Raw genomic sequence first — 18,710 nt, 5'->3', positions numbered from 1 at the left:
TGCCTCCTCATTTGGCTAACTCCTGTGCATCCTTCAGTGTCACTGTTCCCAGAGGCCCTCCTGACTCCTTGGGCCAGGTTGAGTTCTCCAGAATCTACCACGGCATGCTCTGCTCTCATGAAACATCACTTTATTGTAATTATTTGCCTAATTTCTTTTTTGTTACAGAAAACGAGCCCAGAAACCATGTTTGCTTGTTTAACCACAGTATCTAGAGCCTGTAAATAGTAATACTCTTCAAATATCAAGCAAATATTGTTTAATTAATAACTAACTGTATGCTTGGAATAATACCTCTAAATAGTAAAGTTCGTGCTCAGTAAACCAAATGAACTATTTCTTGATGAAAAGGTTTCCATGGAAAAGACACACGTGCATACCCAATTTCTTTAGAGAATTAAGAATATTCTTAGGGTGCCCAGGTGGCTCAGTCGGTTGAATGTCTGACTCCTGATCTTGGCTCAGGTCATGATCTTGCAGTTTGTGGGATTGAGCCCCACATCAGGCTCTGCATTGACAGCACAGAACCTGCTTGGGATTCTCTTTCTCCCCCTCTCTCTGCCTCTCCCTCTCTCTCTCTCTCAAAATAAATAAACTTTAAAAAAAAATCTGTTCCTTTTTTTTAAAAAAAGAATATTATTAATATTATTACTCCATGTAGTATATAACTACTAATTTTATGGTTTATCTTTTTTAGGAGCAAAAGTTTGATGAAGAACAGGAGAATTTCTGGTTGTTTACATGATATACAAGCCTACCCAATTCAGAATTTGCATTCTTCCCATTCATCAGGTATTTTTTCATCAAATTTTCTTGTATCCTGAGAAAAGCATCAAGTCCTGGCTCAGTCACTACGTTGTGTCATGTTCTTATTGCAAATCATTTCATCTCCTACAAACTTTCACTTTTTTTGTAAAGTGAAGAAGGTGGGCTGGGTGGCCCTTTCCATGTCTAAAATTCTGTGCTCAGAGCCTTTTAATAGAGTGCCTATTCAAATGTGGAAGGAAAGTTTAAAAGAAAAAATTACAGGAATTTTTCCAGCAAATAATTATTTTATGTGAATATGGATGACAGTATTAATTTTCCTATAGAAGGGGGACATCCTGTAAATTTGCATGTGTAACTACCTGTAAGAGTTGAAATTACTACCAGGTAGTAGGGGCTATACAGCAATAAAAGAGAAAAACGCCTACTTCACTCAACAACCTGGATGAATCCCAAAAACGTTCCATTGAGTGAAAGAAACCAGGAAACAAAAAGTACATACTGTATGATTATATTTCTGTGAAGCTCAGGAACAGGCACAACTGATGTATGGTGACAGAAGCCAGAGCAGTTCGGAAGAGAATAATGGCTCCAGAGGGAACCTGCTGGAATGTGCTTGTGGAAACCTTGCACACATTGATCTGAGAGGGGGCGCGCACATATGTGAAAGCAATAAGCTGTATACTTAAGATGTGCACACTTTACAGAGGATAAACTATACCTTAGGAAACAAAAAGATTTATTTATTTATTTATTTTAATTTTTTTTTTCAACGTTTATTTATTTTTGGGACAGAGAGAGACAGAGCATGAACGGGGGAGGGGCAGAGAGAGAGGGAGACACAGAATCGGAAACAGGCTCCAGGCTCTGAGCCATCAGCCCAGAGCCTGACGCGGGGCTCGAACTCACGGACCGCGAGATCGTGACCTGGCTGAAGTCGGACGCTTAACTGACTGCGCCACCCAGATGCCCCAGGAAACAAAAAGTTTTAAAGTTGCTGTATAAGTTAATAATCTGTGTGATAAGGGCACTAATGGGATACAAGTAGTCGTAAAAGAAATTATATTTCATCTTGACTTTAAAATAGAGAAATTTGGTTTCTTTCTTTTTAAACCTAAAATTACTTTTTAGGAAGATAATTATCCTAATACTTATTTAATCTAAGGGAAACAAAATAAGCTGTAGGCTTTTTGTTTACCAGCACAATAAAAGGTTATGTATCTGTGGTATCGTTATTTATTCAGTATTATTTGAGAGTAAGAGGTTTTACAAAAGTAGTTTTTCCAGATGAATTAAAGCTGCCTTTTTAAGGGTCATATTTAAAAATTAAGTAAAATACAAAAGGTCTTTGCTTGTTCGCAGTTTTCAAAGAGGGAAACAGAAACCCCCATCTGCATTTAGTATGGACTCGCCTGGGCTGTGGGTTCTGGAGGGTGCACTTTTCAGCTCTGGGAAGTTGAGCAAATGTCTTCACTTCTCACCTTAAGGGCCATATATTTATATTTTTTTAATGAAAAAAAAAATTTAAGTTTATTTATTTATTTTGAGAGAGGGAGCGTGCACGCCGGCAAGTGGAGTAGGAGCAGAGAGAATCTCAAGCAGGCTCTGCGTTGTCAGCAGAGCTCAATGTGGGGCTTGAACTCACAAACTGTGAATCCATGACCTGAGCCCAAATCAAGAGTAGGGCGCTTAACCGACTGAGCCTCCCAGGCACCCGGGGCCATATTTTTAAACTAGAGTTTTGCAAGGCTTTGTAAAATGTTGATGCTGGATTTTATCTATTTATTATTTATTTTATTTTTAAAAATTATTTATATATTTTATTTTACTTTTATTTTTTTTTTTAATTTTTTAATGTTTTATTTATTTTTGAGACAGAGAAAGAGACAGCATGAGCAGGGGAGGGGCAGAGAAAGAGGGAGACACAGAACCAGAAGCAGGCTCCAGGCTCCGAGCTGTCAGCACAGAGCCTGACACAGGGCTCCGACTCACGAACTGTGAGATCATGACCTGAGCTGAAGTCGGACGCTCAACCGACTGAGCCACCCAGGCGCCCCTATTTATTTATTTTAAAGACAGGAAACAAACCATAAGAGACTCTGTTTAGCCAGTTAAAAAAATTTGTTTTAAATGTTTATTTATTTTTGAGAGAGCTGGAGAGGCAGATTGTGAGTGGGAGGGGCAGACAGAGACACAGAATCTGAAGCAGGCTCTAGGCTCTGAGCTGTCAGCACAGAGCCCCAAACGGGGCTCAAACTTGCAGACTGTGGGATCATGACCTGAGCCAAAGTTGGATGCTTAACTGACTGTGCCACCCAGGCTCCCTGCTACTGTTCTGTTTTGTTTTAATATTTATTTATTTATTTCAAGAGAGAGCATGCAAGCATGAGGTGGGATGTGTGGGGGAGGGACAGAGGAAGAGGGAGAGAGAATCCCATGCAGGCTCTGTGTTGTCAGTGCGTGTAGCTTTCTATCAACCATGAGATCATGACCTGAGCCCAAATCAAGTGTCGGACACTTAACCAACTGAGCCACCCAGGTGCCCTGATGCTGGATTTTAGAATGCATTAACATCATTACCTTCTTAAACAGAGAATATATTGGTAACTATTTATGATGATTAGATTATAATCATTATTATCATGATATTATTACCCTGCAGTGTAGAGCTTTTTCTCTTCCCAAATCAAATTCATCTTTGGTCTAGACTCTTTTTTTTTTTTTAAATACTTTTATTTTGTTTTGTTTTGTTTTGTTTTTTAAGTAAACTCTACCCCCAACATGGGGCTGATCCCGAGATCAGGATTCTTACGCTCTACTGACCGAGCCAGCTATGTGCCCTGTTCTAGACTCTTAATAGTCCCCATCCTTTGCCCTCATTTTACCTTCCTTTTAGTTTGCTGTTTGTATTGCCTATGAACTGTATCAAAAAAATAATCTTATTTATTAAATGAGAATCATTATACTCATGAGTTAGCATTCTAGTATAAAGTTATTTCCAGAGGCTCCAAATGAGCTCTTTCAAGCTTTTCCATTTACTTCTGGTTTGGATACTGCTTAGAAAATTATGGTGAAAGTCTGTCTCCCAGAGATGTGATATATTAACTGTAGATAATTGACTTTAGCCTATTTTGATTATAGTATACTTAGAGATGGAACTATTAAAAGTAGAGCTATTGAGACATTCCTCTTAATAGAGTTTGCTTTATTATTGCCTATGTTTCCAGCTTATGAATTAAATTAACTTTACATTATGATATTTATATTTATTATTTTTATATTATTTTATTTCATGTAACTGCCATTGTTTCCACCAATTCACTGTTTCTTAGGTGTTCCCAAAAAGTAAATAAAGAAGGAGATTGAACCAGTGGTTATTTAGTTTATTTGAATTGTCTGTTATTTATATTGTTGAACTACTAACCTATGGATTGATGCCATTGAAAGATTAATTGACTTCCTTTATGGACTTGTGTTTTCACTTTGGCATATAGAAGTAAGGGTGTATTGAAATAAGAACAGCCTGCTTTGAAATTACTGACGAATGAGTGCATAATATGCTTGCATTAATGTATTTGTTGGAAAGTGTTGTGCCTGAAAAGTAGGCCTAACATGGCTATTTTCTGCCGATATAGGCTTACTGGAGAAATCGAGCACCATTTCCCCAAGTTCAGCAGAATCTTTTCTTCCTGGAATTTGCAAAGAATTGATTGGGTCATCGTTAGATTTTCTTGGACAGAGTTATGATGAAGAAAAAAGCATGGCAGACAGCCTGATTAATAATTTTCTTAAAATTTATCATGGACTATTTGCCATTTCCAAAGCTCATGAAGAACAAGATGAAGAAAGTCAAGATAACTGTAAGCAACCTTACTGCTTTTATTAACTTACATGATGACTATTTTCTGCACATTACATTTGCTTTTGAATGACTGCCACATTTGGCATGCATTTTCTGACTATGGTAAAATGTTTCTTAAACATTTTAAATCCTAACCTTAACCCTAACCTGAATCCTAGACTAGAATAATCTTTTTTTTTTTTTTAATAAATTTTTCTTTTAAATGTTTGTTTATTTTTGAGAGAGATGGAGACAGAATGAGAGTGGGTTAGGGGCAGAGAGAGAGGGAGACACGGTATCCGAAGCAGGCTCCTGGCTCCGAGCTGTCAGCATAGAGCCCGACACGGGGCTCGAACTCACCGAGCTGTGAGATCATGACCTAAGTCAAAGCGTCCGAAGTCGGATGCTCAATTGACTGAGCCACCCAGGTGCCCCTAGACTAGAATAATCTTTTATTTGGAGATTATTTCTTCCAATAATTTTCCTTCTTCTTTCGAAGTGTTCTCTTCTGATCAAGCAACCCAGTCACTTACTATCCAGGTCACATGTGCTTTTGAGCAGCTTGTGGTTCTAATCAAACACTGGCTGGATGATATTCTACCTTGTACCAGCACAGCAAGACTTGAAGATGAACTGAGACAAGAGGTTAAAAAACTAGGAGGCTACTTACAGTTATTTTTGCAGGTAAGTTGATTTGCTGATTGTCATTTGAAGAAGTCATTTATTCAGCAAGTATTTATTGACCTTCTACTGTCTGCATCTTCCCTAAAATTAGATCTGTAGGATTTGCAGAAGTAATTTCTGTTTTGCAATTCTGAAAGTGTGGTTTTCTATGATTGCTTATTATTTATTGCCTCTGTGCCAGGCACTGAGAATTCTCAGTGATTGACAAATATTAACTCATTCAATTCTCTTAACAACTTTAGAAGTAGGTACTTTTCTTAATCACCATTTTATAAATGAAGAAATGGAGGCACAGGATATGTAGTCTTTCCTGTTTTATAACCAGTAGCATATTATACTATGCTAGTCCTCAATAATGGCTATTGGGAAGAAAGGCGGAGTCTTGCTTTGGTTATATATTGGGTATCAACTTGTGCTGAATGAGTCGAGTCACAAGCCCACTGGTATATGGTCAAGAAAAGTAATTCTTTTTTCCTGTTTACCTTATATCAAGTGAGATTAGGCATGGCTGTGAAGAAGAAGTAAGATAAAAGCTTCTTGGCTGTCACATAAAATCTGGAAGGAGGCATGGTGGCTCTGTTCCACACCTTGAGAGCTAAGCTCCTTCTCATGTACCCTCTGCCAAGCCTAATGCATGCCCTTTATTTCATGGTCCACCCTAGTGGTGGAGCTCTGTCTGAATTCAGTGCAGCAGGATGAAAGAAGTGACAAAGAAGGGAAAGGCCAAATGGGCCTTCTTTTAAGGGTAGGTTCTAAAAATTTCCATATGACATTTCTCTTTATAAATCTTTGGCCAGGACTTCATTACGTGCCCACATCTAGCCACAAGTATTATTCGGAAGTTATTTTTTATTCTGGACAGCTGTGTACCTAGTGAAAAATCAAGAGTTCTATTACCATGGAGGAAGTAGAGAATTTGATACTGGTTAATACCTAGTCATCTGCCATATCAGTGAACTCTTCCTTAAGAATTCCTTGACTGTCTGAGGGAAGTAGTTATGAAAATACCAAAGGGGATAGGTTTCACTTTTTAAAATGGGTAACTTGGCTTCTTGACAAAATGTTCTAGACTGTTTGAACAAATCTTATGTTATAGCGCCCACCAAGAGACTTTCTACATTCTACTATTGTAGTAGAAGGTTAGTTGTATCAAATACTTCCTGAGTGGGCTATTTATTTATTGATAGGATTTGGAAATGTTTCTTTGGTTGAGTAATCTAGTCAAATTGAAATCGAATGTTTATTTTTCATTATCCATTATTCTTCCCTAGGAGGTCTTTCTGGGTCTCCCCATGACTTGGTTAGACATTTCTCTTATTTGTTTTTCTGTTAGGCCTGTACTTCACCTGTTATGCCTTTTAATATATCATATTTACAGGCCTGCATACCTCATTGGGCAGAGTAAGCTTTGGGTAGTTAGAGGGACAGTGGGTCTTTTTTCACAAGGACTCATCATATGATAGCTGCTTGTTTGGATACTTGTTATTGAGGTAATGAAAAATTCACACTGGATGAAGGATCACTTGGGATATAAGTGGTGAGGAAACAGAATGGCCCTAAGACAGACAGGTGGACTGCAAACAGGTGTGGGTGAAGTATTAGGTGAAGAAGATGCTCTGAGCACAGGGCCATGAAGATGAAAGGGAACGCTGGCCAGAGAGCAAAGCTGGGGAGCCAAAACCTGAGGATCTGACTTATGCTTGAGCCTGGAAAAGGAAGCTAGCAGAGGGGTGGTCTGTGGTGGAAAAGAGAGTTTGAGATATACTTAGTTGGCTCTTAGGTTTGAGAGGCAGTTCAGGAACAGAAAAAAACAAAACAAAACAAAAAAACCACTATTGGCATTTGGAAAACCAGTGTTTGAACCCCTGCTGAATTAGTTCTGTGTCCTCGGGCAAGCTGCTTCACTTTTTGAGTCTCCCATTTTGTCACCAGGAAAATAAAAATAAGGCCTGTCTGGCAAGATTGCCATGAGGATCAGATGGATGGATGTGATAAGAAGGTACCTATTAGAGCCACTGGTGTGTAGTTTCTTTCCTTCTTTTCATTCTCTGGAAAGACCACTCTGAACTTAGGGGTTGTGGTCTACAGCTCCATGGGAAATGTTTTATAGGAATTGAGGATGGAGAGAACAGGTGACCTGGAGGGGAAGTTAGACGGAGCTCAGGAGACACTTGCATTATGTTGGCACAACTGAATTTAGTGATTACGCTTACTAGCTAAGTATGGTGTGAGAAGTCTTACCTTTTAGCAGTATTATAAGCATGTCCCAGAAAGCAGGCCAAGAGAAGTATTTTGAAGAGAATCACTGTAGTTGGCAGGTAACAGATAGAAAAGCTTGGGGAACACCTCCTCGTTGGGCGTGTGCACTCTGGTGCAGGAGAAGCCTTTTGTTTGGAGGGTGGTCTTCTCCCCCTTTTCCTTCCCTTTCTTCTTCCTTCTCCCCTGATAAAAGAAAATATCTTTGCCCACCATCTGTCAGATGGCTCCCGGGACAGGAAAAGTTCAAAGGCAAAAGCGCCAAGGTTTTGTTCCTTCTTGGGGGGTGGGGGACTTTCACTTATCACTTCTTTCTTATATTAGTTAACTGCATGCTTGTCTTATGTCTCCTATTAGTGTGTAAGGTCTTTGAGGGTAGAGACTATATCCTAGTCATTTTATCCTCGTTAGGAGCTATAGGGTTGCATGTTTTCTGGCTCTGACTGAGATTTTTATGAAGCATAGTCACCATATCGATGAATGCAGAATTTGTTTTCTTCAAATTGCTTTTCTTGTCTTGTCTTTACCACCCTGTGTAATCTCATGTATCTTATGTACTGGTCCATTTTTATTTTATAGGGATGCTGTTCAGATATCTCATCAATGGTAAAAGAAGCTCAAAACAAAATAATCCAAATTGTACAACAAGCTGTGAAGTATGTGGGACAGTTAGCAGTTCTTAAAGGGAGCGAGCTACATTTTCTGGAAAACAGTAGCAATAAGGCTACCGGTGTTCAGGTAATTTGGTAATATTAGTTTTGAAAGACTTCATCTGAGGGAACAGTAGACTCCTGATAATAGTATCACTAAACATGATAAGTTGTTTTTATTTGAAAATAGCTCATACTTTTAATGGTTTAGCAATATAATTTAAAACGGTTTCAGTCTAAGTTGGCTAAATGTATTGGATAATTCTGAAATCCTCATTTTACTTTTCGGATCTTTGCTTTCATGATAGCCACCTACTTAGCCAATGAACATATGAAGAGCTCTATAATTCTAGAAAATTTGTACTTGCTTGCTTTAAGTATTCATGCCATCGAAAACATAGTAATAGAATGTTACTGTGTTCTAGGAATGTATTGTCCTGCCTAACATGACAGACATTCTTTATAGCACGTTATATGTGGAATGCTAAATTACAGGTTTGCTACCTTTCTTATAGACTGTTAGATCTTACTGCAGCTTTAGTTGAATTTAATAAACTTGGAACTTATTATAATCCTACAATAAGCAGAAAATAAAATTAGTTGTTTGATAATTTTTTTCAAAATGTAAAACCTGAGTTTTCCAATTAATGCTTAAAAACTTTTTCTAGGAGGATTTCATGGATGCTCTTTGTGATGGTGTAGGCTTAGGAGTGAAGATTCTATTAGATTCTGGACTAGAAAAAGCAAAAGAACTTCAGCATGGACTCTTAAGGCAGTGTACCCAAAATGAGGTAAGAGGAATGAAAGAACAAGAACATTCTACATAGTACCAGATGGTCTGTAAAGGTGATTTAAAAAAATTAGTTCTGGGGCATCTGGGTGGCTCAGTTGGTTAAGTGTTTGACTTCAGCTCAGGTCAAGATCTCACGGTTTGTGAGTTCGAGCTCCACGTCGAGCTCTGTGCTGACAGCTCAGAGCCTGGAGCCTGCTTCCGATTCTGTGTCTCCCTCTCTCTTTTCCCCTCCCCCACTTGCACTCTGTCTCTCTGTCCCTCAAAAAATGAATAAACACCAAATTTTTTTTAAAAAATTAGTTCAATAAATTGGATTCTTATAGATTTATGTATTTTAATTTGTGTTGAATAATTATTTTATTGAAAAGGCTGATGCTATCATTATGTCATGGTGATATTTTCCCAAGTTACTCTTGAGTTACTGCAGCCTCTGTTGTATAATTTTGCCAGTTATTATCCATGAAAATTCAGCCTGTGGATACACTCCAGAGCAGAATGGAGTGTGGCGCTGACACCTAGTGTTCACTTTCTGCTTGTCTTTTTCTTCTTGCTCTTTGGTTAGGTCTCTACTTGTCCACTTAAGAATAGAAACTACCCGGGCACCTGGGTGGCTCAGTCGGTTGAGCGTCCGACTTCAGCTCAGGTCATGATCTCGCAGTTGACGAGTTGGAGCCCCGCGTCGGGCTCCATGCTGACAGCTCAGAGCCTGGAGCCTGCTTCCGATTTGGTGTCTCCCTCTCTCTCTGCCTCTCCCCTGCTCATCCTCTGTCTCTGTCTCAAAAATAAAGATAAACATTAAAAAAAAAAAGAATAGAAACTACCATTTATTGATCCAATATTTTAAACTAAATATTTTGACAGAGGCATTCACCTCTGTTATTTCATATTAAGACACAGAACCAACAGAGATTTGAGTGACTTCCTAAAATATGCTTCTTCCCCACCTCCTCCAGCTAACTCACATGAAAGCATAAAAGCAATGCTGTCTTAGAGGTGGCACTGTGGTTAAAACCTGTCTCTGTTATTCTCCGGCAATCATTCACCAAGTCAGTGCTCTGACTCTGTTTCCTCACGTGTCCTATGTAATAATACCTATGTCCTAGGTTGTGACATTATTTATTAAATTTATTAAGTCACTTATTAAATCATCTCTCAGTGACAATTACAGGACTGGTGCTTTATGTGTAATAGTGGTGAACCTCCCCACTTGCAAGGTAGGAATTACTCGTCTTCTTATGCGTTTCACTGAGCTGGAGAACCGTGTCCAGTCATCTCAAGCCAGGGTTTTATATTCTACCCACCTGACTCCAAAGCTCAGAACGCTAACTAAATAAGTTTTGTAAGCCATTGTTCGGGCACTAATTTTCTTCACTGAGAGTTACTAGTAATGAATTGGGGATTCAGAAGGTAAGTTCAAATCTTACCACAGTGAGTTTCAGAGAGTGTCTGTTCAGCAGTCACATTGTAACAACTTCTTGTTAAAACCATCTCTGCCCATTCCCTTTCTTTTTCTGGAGTCAGTCAGCTGGGATGGAGCTCCCTGGGGATGTTTTGGTTCCTGAGATCATCGCCCTTAGGAGGGATATCATTTACATACATATTGATTTACCTAGGGAAGTAAATCCGGGGGGAAGACTGTTAGCTTCCACCCCTCTGGCTAGTTGTTTCCAGGAAGGCATAGAGTAAGTTAATTTTTTTTTTTCATTAATGTATGTCTAGCTTATCTTTCTGGGGGAAAACTTTCCATATAAGCCAGAGGGGATCTCCATTCCTTTCCTCAGACTAAAGGGCTTTATAGATTAATCACTGTCCGAACCGTCTCAGAACTGGAGAAAGACCCTGAACATTAAGTTGCTCTCCCACTTCCTGTGTAGCTTTGAGCTGCTTGCCTGAGCCCCACTTGTTCATTTAAAATGTGAAGATGATCATAGGTACTTCGTAAAATTGTTCTGAGGATTATGTGCCAGGCAGGTCAGGTTCCTCAGCTCGCTTGGTCTTGTTCTCTGTGGATATTTGCCTCTCTCGCTTTGTGCTTTTGTTTTGAAAATAAAAACTCATTCAAAAGGAGCTCATTTTGTCACTAGATCAAGATACCTGGGTCTAATCATATTGTAGGAGACATGAGGCTGATTTCAGTTCTATAATGCAACTTTGAAGAAAGTGGACTCCTACTGGCCACTGCTGACATCTTCAGCTTGGTTTTGCTCAGCAGCACATTTATCACTAAAACACTATCACTGTTTGCAGGTTGAATGTCTGCTGGCAGTAAGTGCAAGAGGCTATAGAATAAGTTAATGAAAAGCAGACATGAAGTAATGCATGTGAATGTGCGTAGCAAGTAGCAAAGCAGGGTGTGGATGTTAGCTTTGCTATTGTTTTGAGGAAATAAACAGCAAATGAGTCAGGCCCATCTTGCATAAAATTCATATTATGTGCATTTCATGCAGACCTCCACCTCCCTTCCTCTCATTTTCTGTCTGTGGTATGCCACAGCTATTTATTTAGTCATGGTGGGGTTTTAGCTTATCGTATTCTTAGAAGTTAAAACTCAAGAACCTATGGAAGGAAAGCAAAGAATCTGAAGAAATAGAAAATAGGCTCAAACATAAGGCATAGGAGTTATAATTGTAAAGCTGGAGTCAAGGGGAAAAAAGATTTTTTTTTTTTAACCAGATACAGGAAATCTAAGACCTAGGGAAGAGCTGTGTGGGTAAAGCCAATTAAATTCTTAAAATAGAATCCCCTGGCAGAAATTAAGTGAGAAGACACCTTAGGGGGCAGCATTGAGCAGCACAAAAGCAAAGGCTTAGAATTTACACTGGGGTTCCGGCCCTGGCTCGGAGTCGTAGGAGCGCGGGATCTGTTTTCTTATTTGTAAAAGGAGGAGAATTGCGTATGCAGCATAGGGCTGTAATGGAGAAGCAAATAATAAAACATGTAAGTGAAATAACTTGGACACAGGAAGACAAGTATTATATGATCTCATTTATATGTGGAATCTAAAAATAAAGCTTAAATCATAGAAACAGAGAACAGACCTAGCGGTTACCAGTCAGAGGGTGGGGATGGGTGAAATCTGTGCAGGTGGTCCAAAAGTACCAACTTCCAGTTATAAGGTAAGTCCTGGGGATGTAAAATGCAACACAGTGACTATAGTTAACAGTACTACTCTATTGTGTATTTGAATGTTGCTAAGAGAATAGATCTTAAAAGTTCTCATCACAAGAAAAAGGATTGTAACTATATGAGGTAATGAATGTTAACTAAACTCACTATGGTGGTCATTTTGCAGTATACTGGATCATGTTATACACCTTAAACTAATCCAATGTTAGTTGTCAAATATATTTTAATAAAACTGGGGAAATGTATTTGTAGTTCTTAGAGCATAATATTTGCTTTATATTAGTTATCTCATACTCTTCCAAGGGAAGTCTTGGAAATTTCCTTCCTATAAATATTTAAATATAAGGCAAAATGCTATTATTATAACAAACATCAGAGGGTATCTATATTTAATATAGAATCAATATGCAATCTATTTTGAAAGAAATTTTGTTCACATGATTTAGGTACCCCAGTTGTTTAATTATAGTCCCAATAAAAGAACTTGAGTCTTTTGTCTTCATAGATGAAAATTCTTCCCTATGGGACAAATTCTTGTCCCATAGAATTCTAGGATTTCTGAACTTCTAAATAATTATTTGTATAATAAAATACGTTAATATTCTCTATAGGTTACCAAACAGATGAAAGCTAATGCCATGGGATTGATTGGATCTCTTGAAAACATCTTTGCTGAGTGGAAAACAGTAAGAGAAGCTTTAAATTGTTTTTGTGTTTACTTTTCCTTGGTGTATTTTATCATTTCATTTGGTTTAAGTGTAGATATGATATGTTTATTTATGTTTTTTTTAAATTTTTTTTTAATGTTTATTTATTTTTGAGAGAGAGAGAGAGAGACAGAGTGTGAGCGGGGGAGGGGCAGAGAGAGAGGGAGACGTAGAATCTGAAGCAGGTTCCAGGCTCTGAGCCGTCAGCACAGAGCCTGACGCGGGGCTCGAGCTCACGGACCATGAGATCATGACCTGAGCTGAAGTCAGATGCTCAACCAACTGAGCCACCCAGGTGCCCCTATTTCTGTTTTTATCCTTAGCCAGATAATTCCTTTGTGCATGTTTAGTTGAAGCACGTACAGTAGCTCCCTAGCTACTTCCTCTTGGATGTCATAACTTATTTGTTTTAGTAATACATAAGATATTGTATAGAAATTGATTAATATTGATGTATTTTATCTATTTCTTAGTTTAGTAACTGTCAGCTTTTGCTGAGATAGTCATTGGCTGAAAAATTGTGTTTAATAGGGGCGCCTGGGTGGCTCAGCAGGTTAAGCATCCAATTCTTGATTTTGGCTCAGGTCATGATCTCATGGTTCCTGAGACCTAGTGAGCCCCTGTCAGGCTCCAGGCTGATAGCACAGAGCTTGCTTGGGATTCTCATTCTCCCTCCCTCTCTGTCCCTCCCCCCACTCCTTCTCTCTCTCTCTCTCTCTCTCTCTCTCTCAAAATAAATAAACTTTAAAAAATTTTGTTTATGGGAATGCAAGCTGGTGCAGCCACTCTGGAAAACAGTATGGAGGTTTCTCAAAAAACTAAAAATTTAGAACTACCTACGACCCAGCAATTGCACTTCTAGGCATTTATCCACGGGATACAAGTGTGCTGTTTTGAAGGGACACATGCACCCCCATGTTTATAGCAGCACTATCCACAATAGCCAAAGTATGGAAAGAGCCCAAATGTCCATCGATGGATGAACAGATAAAGAAGATGTGGTATATATATACAATGGAGTATTACTCGGCAATCAAAAAGAATGAAATCTTGCCATTTGCAACTACATGGATGGAACTGGAGGGTATTAAGCTAAGTGAAAGTGGTCAGTCAGAGAAAGACAAACATCATATGACTCCACTCATATGAGGACTTTAAGAGACAAAACAGATTAACATAAGGGAAGGGAAACAAAAATCATATAAAAACAGGGAGGGGGACAAAACAGAAGAGACTCATAAATATGGAGAACAAACTGAGGGTTACTGGAGGGGTTGTGGGAGGGGGGATGGTCTAAAATGGGTAAGGGGCACTAAGGAATCTACTCCTGAAATCATTGTTGCACTATATGCTAACTAATTTGGATGTAAATTTTAAAAAATAAAAAATAAAATTAAAAAAATAAAGAAAAACAATAAAGTACATTAAAGGTTAGAAAAATGTGTTTAATAATATGCTTAAAGATTTTAAAATATAGGTGAATTAGACAAATTATTTTATTTTCATATGACAAGTAAATAGAAAAATATAAACTAAGTATATAATCAATGTGTTTAAAAAAATTTTTTTTCAACGTTTATTTATTTTTGGGACAGAGAGAGACAGAGCATGAACGGGGGAGGGGCAGAGAGAGAGGGAGACACAGAATCGGAAACAGGCTCCAGGCTCCGAGCCATCAGCCCAGAGCCCGATGCGGGGCTCGAACTCATGGACTGCGAGATCGTGACCTGGCTGAAGTCGGACGCTTAACCGACTGCGCCACCCAGGCGCCCCTATAATCAATGTGTTTAAAAGGAGGGAAATATCTATGTCCTAAAAATTTTTACTTAAATAAAAATAAATAGGAGATACTAAGTTGAACTCTAAAAAATTAAATAAATTTATCATTTATGATATTGGGTAATAAAGGGTACTAAGGTTTTATTTCATTCCCATGTAATAGGATGACTGGATTTTGATTTAAAATTAATTTAAAATTCTTGGGGTACCTGGCTGGCCCATTCGGTAGGGCATGTGACTTGATCTCAGTGTCATGAGTTCAAGCCCTATATTGGGTGTAGAGCTTACTTAAAAAAAAACTTTTTTTGTGGAGGATACCTGGGTGGCTCAGTTGGTTAGGTGTCTGACTTCTGCTCAGGCCATGATCTCTTGGTTTGTGAGTTCAACCCTGCATCAGGCTCTGTGCTGACGGCTCAGAGCCCAGAAGCCTGCTTTGGATTCTGTTTCCGTCTCTCTCTGCCCCTCCCCCATTCATGCTCTGTCTCTGTCTCTCTCTCTCTCTCTCTCTCAAAAAAAAATATAAATAGGGGCGCCTGGGTGGCGCAGTCGGTTAAGCGTCCGACTTCAGCCAGGTCATGATCTCGCAGTCCGTGAGTTCGAGCCCCGCGTCGGGCTCTGGGCTGATGGCTCGGAGCCTGGAGCCTGTTTCCGATTCTGTGTCTCCCTCTCTCTCTGCCCCTCCCCCGTTCATGCTCTGTCTCTCTCTGTCCCAAAAATAAATAAACGTTGAAAAAAAAATTTAAAAAAAAATATAAATAAAAAAAATTTAAAAACCAACTTTAATTAAAAAAATAAAATTCTTGGGGTGCCTGGGTGGCGCAGTCGGTTAAGCGTCCGACTTCAATCAGGTCACGATCTCGCGGTCTGTGAGTTCGAGCCCCGCGTCAGGCTCTGGGCTGATGGCTCAGAGCCTGGAGCCTGTTTCCGATTCTGTGTCTCCCTCTCTCTCTGCCCCTCCCCTGTTCATGCTCTGTCTCTCTCTGTCCCAAAAATAAATAAACGTTGAAAAAAAATTTTTTAAAAAAATAAAAAATAAAAAAATAAAATTCTTATTTCTTTTGAAAACAGTAATTATTAATATTGTATTTGGTCTTGCTTGTAGAAACAGAATTAAGCATTCGTGAGGAAAGTAACTCTTTCTTGAACATAAGATTCTGGTGATTAAAATCATACTGACTAAGCTTTACTGTCATGTAGTCTATTGTGTGGTTTTAAAAATATTAATTTTATTTACAGAAAAGTTTCAGAAGCAAACTACAACAAGAAAATTCTGGATACCAAGATTTGAAGAAGATGGTTAATCTTGCTCCAAAATTCTTGAAGTTAAAACATTACTTAGAGCAAACTATTCAAATTATTATTTCTGCACTGAGAGGTATATGCTCCAGATGGAATTTGTAATTAATCAAAATTTTATAGTATAAAGACTCTCAGACATCTGTTCTTTTAATTTCTAGTTTAATTCATTAATCCAAGTCTAATTAATGCTACTTCCTTGACATTAATTACCAGTATAGGAACTTGAATGGTTGCATTCCCACTTAATATATATAAGTACATTGCCTAAATAATTAGATCCTAAAAAACCAGGTGCTTAGTTAGCAGATAAACTGAGTAATCTTAAGTAGTTTAGATTTGTCTTGATAGGGTTACTTTGACCTAAAAGATATTTACAGTCATGTAACAGTAATAAGTACATGATAAAAAATGAAAAGGTTAATTAACTTTTTCTTTTCCTTGCATAGGATGCCACAGTGACAAAAATCTTCTCAAGAATTGTGTTGAAAGTCTGTGCAACTTGACCAAGGATTTTCATGATGACTTCAGCATTCACTCTGCTTCTCTTGACAGCTGTGAGAAGAGAATGCCTCAGGGCAGCCACAGGGGGCTAGAGGCTCTAGTCAAGTCACTCCTCTTCTGTTTTGAATCTCAAGAAAGTCCTAATTTGTTGAAACCCTGGGAAACTTGTAATCAGAATACCGGAGAAGAAGGACAACAACCTAAATCAAGCAGGACTGACTCCGTGAGGAATAAAGGTGTACCAAAGCGTGTCTATGAACTCCATGGCTCATACCCAGCAGTGGCGTCAGAGGAAAGCACACCCAGTAGGATTCAGTGGGTATGAATTCTGCTACGTAGGCACTTTACGCCCGTCCATCCAAGAGAGAGAACACTGGGCAGGCAATTTTCCTCACATAGAATATAAAAAGCAGGAAACCAGCATACATGTTTCAAAGAAGTGCATGTGTGTTGGTGGTCTTCCACTGGGCAGGGACAGCATAAGCAGCATGGAATCCTGATTTCAGAATGTGCATTCAGAAGTTTCTGAGACAATTTCGAATAGACATTTTCTGTATTGGAACATGGTGGCAATAGAATGAAATTAGGAGTTTGAAAACAAGTGAATGGTCTCTTCTCCAAGTTCTCATTGCCTTGAATTTTAAGTTTGTTTTTACTATTGATATACTATTTCTGGTTGGTTCTTTAGCTTGTTTGTAAATGGTTACTATAGTTATTATAAGTTATTTTCTCATGAGTGGAAACATGTGAACAATCAGCTACCTTTGTGCCTGTGCCTTCTCTCCTCTGCAAGTAGCTACAATGAGGTTTGTGGTCAAGTCGCCGATGTGTTTAACTAGGGCAACTTAACTTACATTGTTAAATCTAAAACTCTTTTCTTGAAAGGTTAACTGGTTGCCATTTTGAATAGTGTGTTCAAGGCATAGTTTCCTTTTCTTTCCAAATTATAAGTAGCTCCCTAAATATGATTATGTATTAATATGACTTGCTGGCATAATAATTCACTATGTTACCTCTGTTCCATAATGAGGGCTGTATGAATATAATTTAAAAACCTATTAAATATTGACAGAATCACACTTACTGAATGGGGTTAGGAAATCAGAGGCTGGACCTTTTCTTGATAATGCTTGTTTTGTTAAATACGTAATGAAAGAGTTTGTACATGATTTGGTGAAGATGAAAGATCTTTATTATATCTCACAGCTTAAAACACTTCTGATTTGCAATCAAGTAATAAAGAGAATATTCTACTTTTGGGATCTTTCATTAAGGAACTGACTTGAGGTTTTTGACCACACACATATGTGTAATTTGGAAAGATACCTAATGGTTCTGCTTAGATGATAACGAGTAGTTCCTTGAGAATAATTCTTGTAAATAACCTGATTCTTGCATTTGCCCTTTTCACTTGCAGGTACCACTTGCACATTCGACACGACTAGTGAAAATCAGATGTTAATACCATAAGTAAATTTGATCATTTCTTTGTTAGGGAGAGACTGTAAATAAATACCGGTTATTGTAGCCAGAACAATGTTAATAAACCATGTGCTGTGTTGCCAGGTGCTTTCAAATGGTGCCGGGTAGCAAATTTTGCTTTCATTTTCCTTTTTTTTTTCCTTCTATTTTTGGCATTTGAGCTTGCATTCTTTCTGAAGTTCTAAACATACTTTTAATAGTCAATGCTCTGCCAAGTAGCACTTTTGCGAATAAGTTTTGTAAAGTTTATCGCTTAGATGTACATTAAAGAACTTTTCTTGAAGGTTGTACTTCTTCGAAGAATTTTCTAAAGTATCAGTACAGTAGTTTTCATCTTAATGTTTGGTACTTTATCTTTACCCTCTGCTTTCTAAACTCATAAGTTCATTGGTCAGAAATCTGTTAGTGTTGTAAAATTTTGCATATGTATATATATATATTTATATTTTCAAGTAAATTGTTATGCAGTCTTTGAATGAATGATAAAACGTATACTTGCTATAGAATCATGTGCACTGATAAGAATGTTATAAAGAGAATGCCTTTAATAAATCTTGTTGGCTTCAGAATTATCTCTTGGCCTAAAGTATTTTTAGTCTATTGGTTTTCTTCATTTACTTTATTTCTGACTCAAAATTGCTATAATAGCTCTGCCTTGATAATAGTTATACTAGTTACCTAATAGTTTTATTTGTAACTGTGATAATATTTATACTGGTATCTCAAATCAAACAATTAGGAAATACTAAATAATATTAGGACAACTACTTGGATTTTTTTTTTTTTTTTTTTTTTTTTTTTTTTTTTTTTTTGACATTGCTCTGCCT

At 38.0% G+C, this 18,710-nt stretch overlaps 1 protein-coding gene across 2 annotated transcripts in view; it reads left to right on the top strand.

Annotated features, from left to right (window-relative positions):
* The window catches only part of KIF14 (kinesin family member 14), a 62,889-nt gene extending 44,417 nt beyond the window's left edge, over positions 1-18,472 (top strand). The window contains exons 23-30 of one of the 2 annotated variants that reach the window (XM_045048806.1): positions 698-792; positions 4,401-4,625; positions 5,106-5,290; positions 8,126-8,284; positions 8,865-8,987; positions 12,727-12,801; positions 15,838-15,976; positions 16,347-18,472. In XM_045048806.1, the coding sequence (XP_044904741.1) occupies positions 698-792; positions 4,401-4,625; positions 5,106-5,290; positions 8,126-8,284; positions 8,865-8,987; positions 12,727-12,801; positions 15,838-15,976; positions 16,347-16,726 (1,381 nt within the window). In that variant the 3' untranslated portion in view covers positions 16,727-18,472. Of the gene's footprint in view, positions 1-697; positions 793-4,400; positions 4,626-5,105; positions 5,291-7,222; positions 7,290-8,125; positions 8,285-8,864; positions 8,988-12,726; positions 12,802-15,837; positions 15,977-16,346 lie in introns of those variants that run through there. The other variant, XM_045048807.1, reaches the window with a different exon arrangement.
* Positions 18,473-18,710: the final 238 nt, after the last annotated feature.

This window comes from Felis catus, chromosome F1 (genome assembly GCF_018350175.1).
Source record: "Felis catus isolate Fca126 chromosome F1, F.catus_Fca126_mat1.0, whole genome shotgun sequence".
NCBI lineage: Eukaryota > Metazoa > Chordata > Mammalia > Carnivora > Felidae > Felis > Felis catus.
The sequence above is the reverse complement of the archived record's forward strand: the minus strand, read 5'-3'. Positions and strand labels throughout refer to the sequence as shown.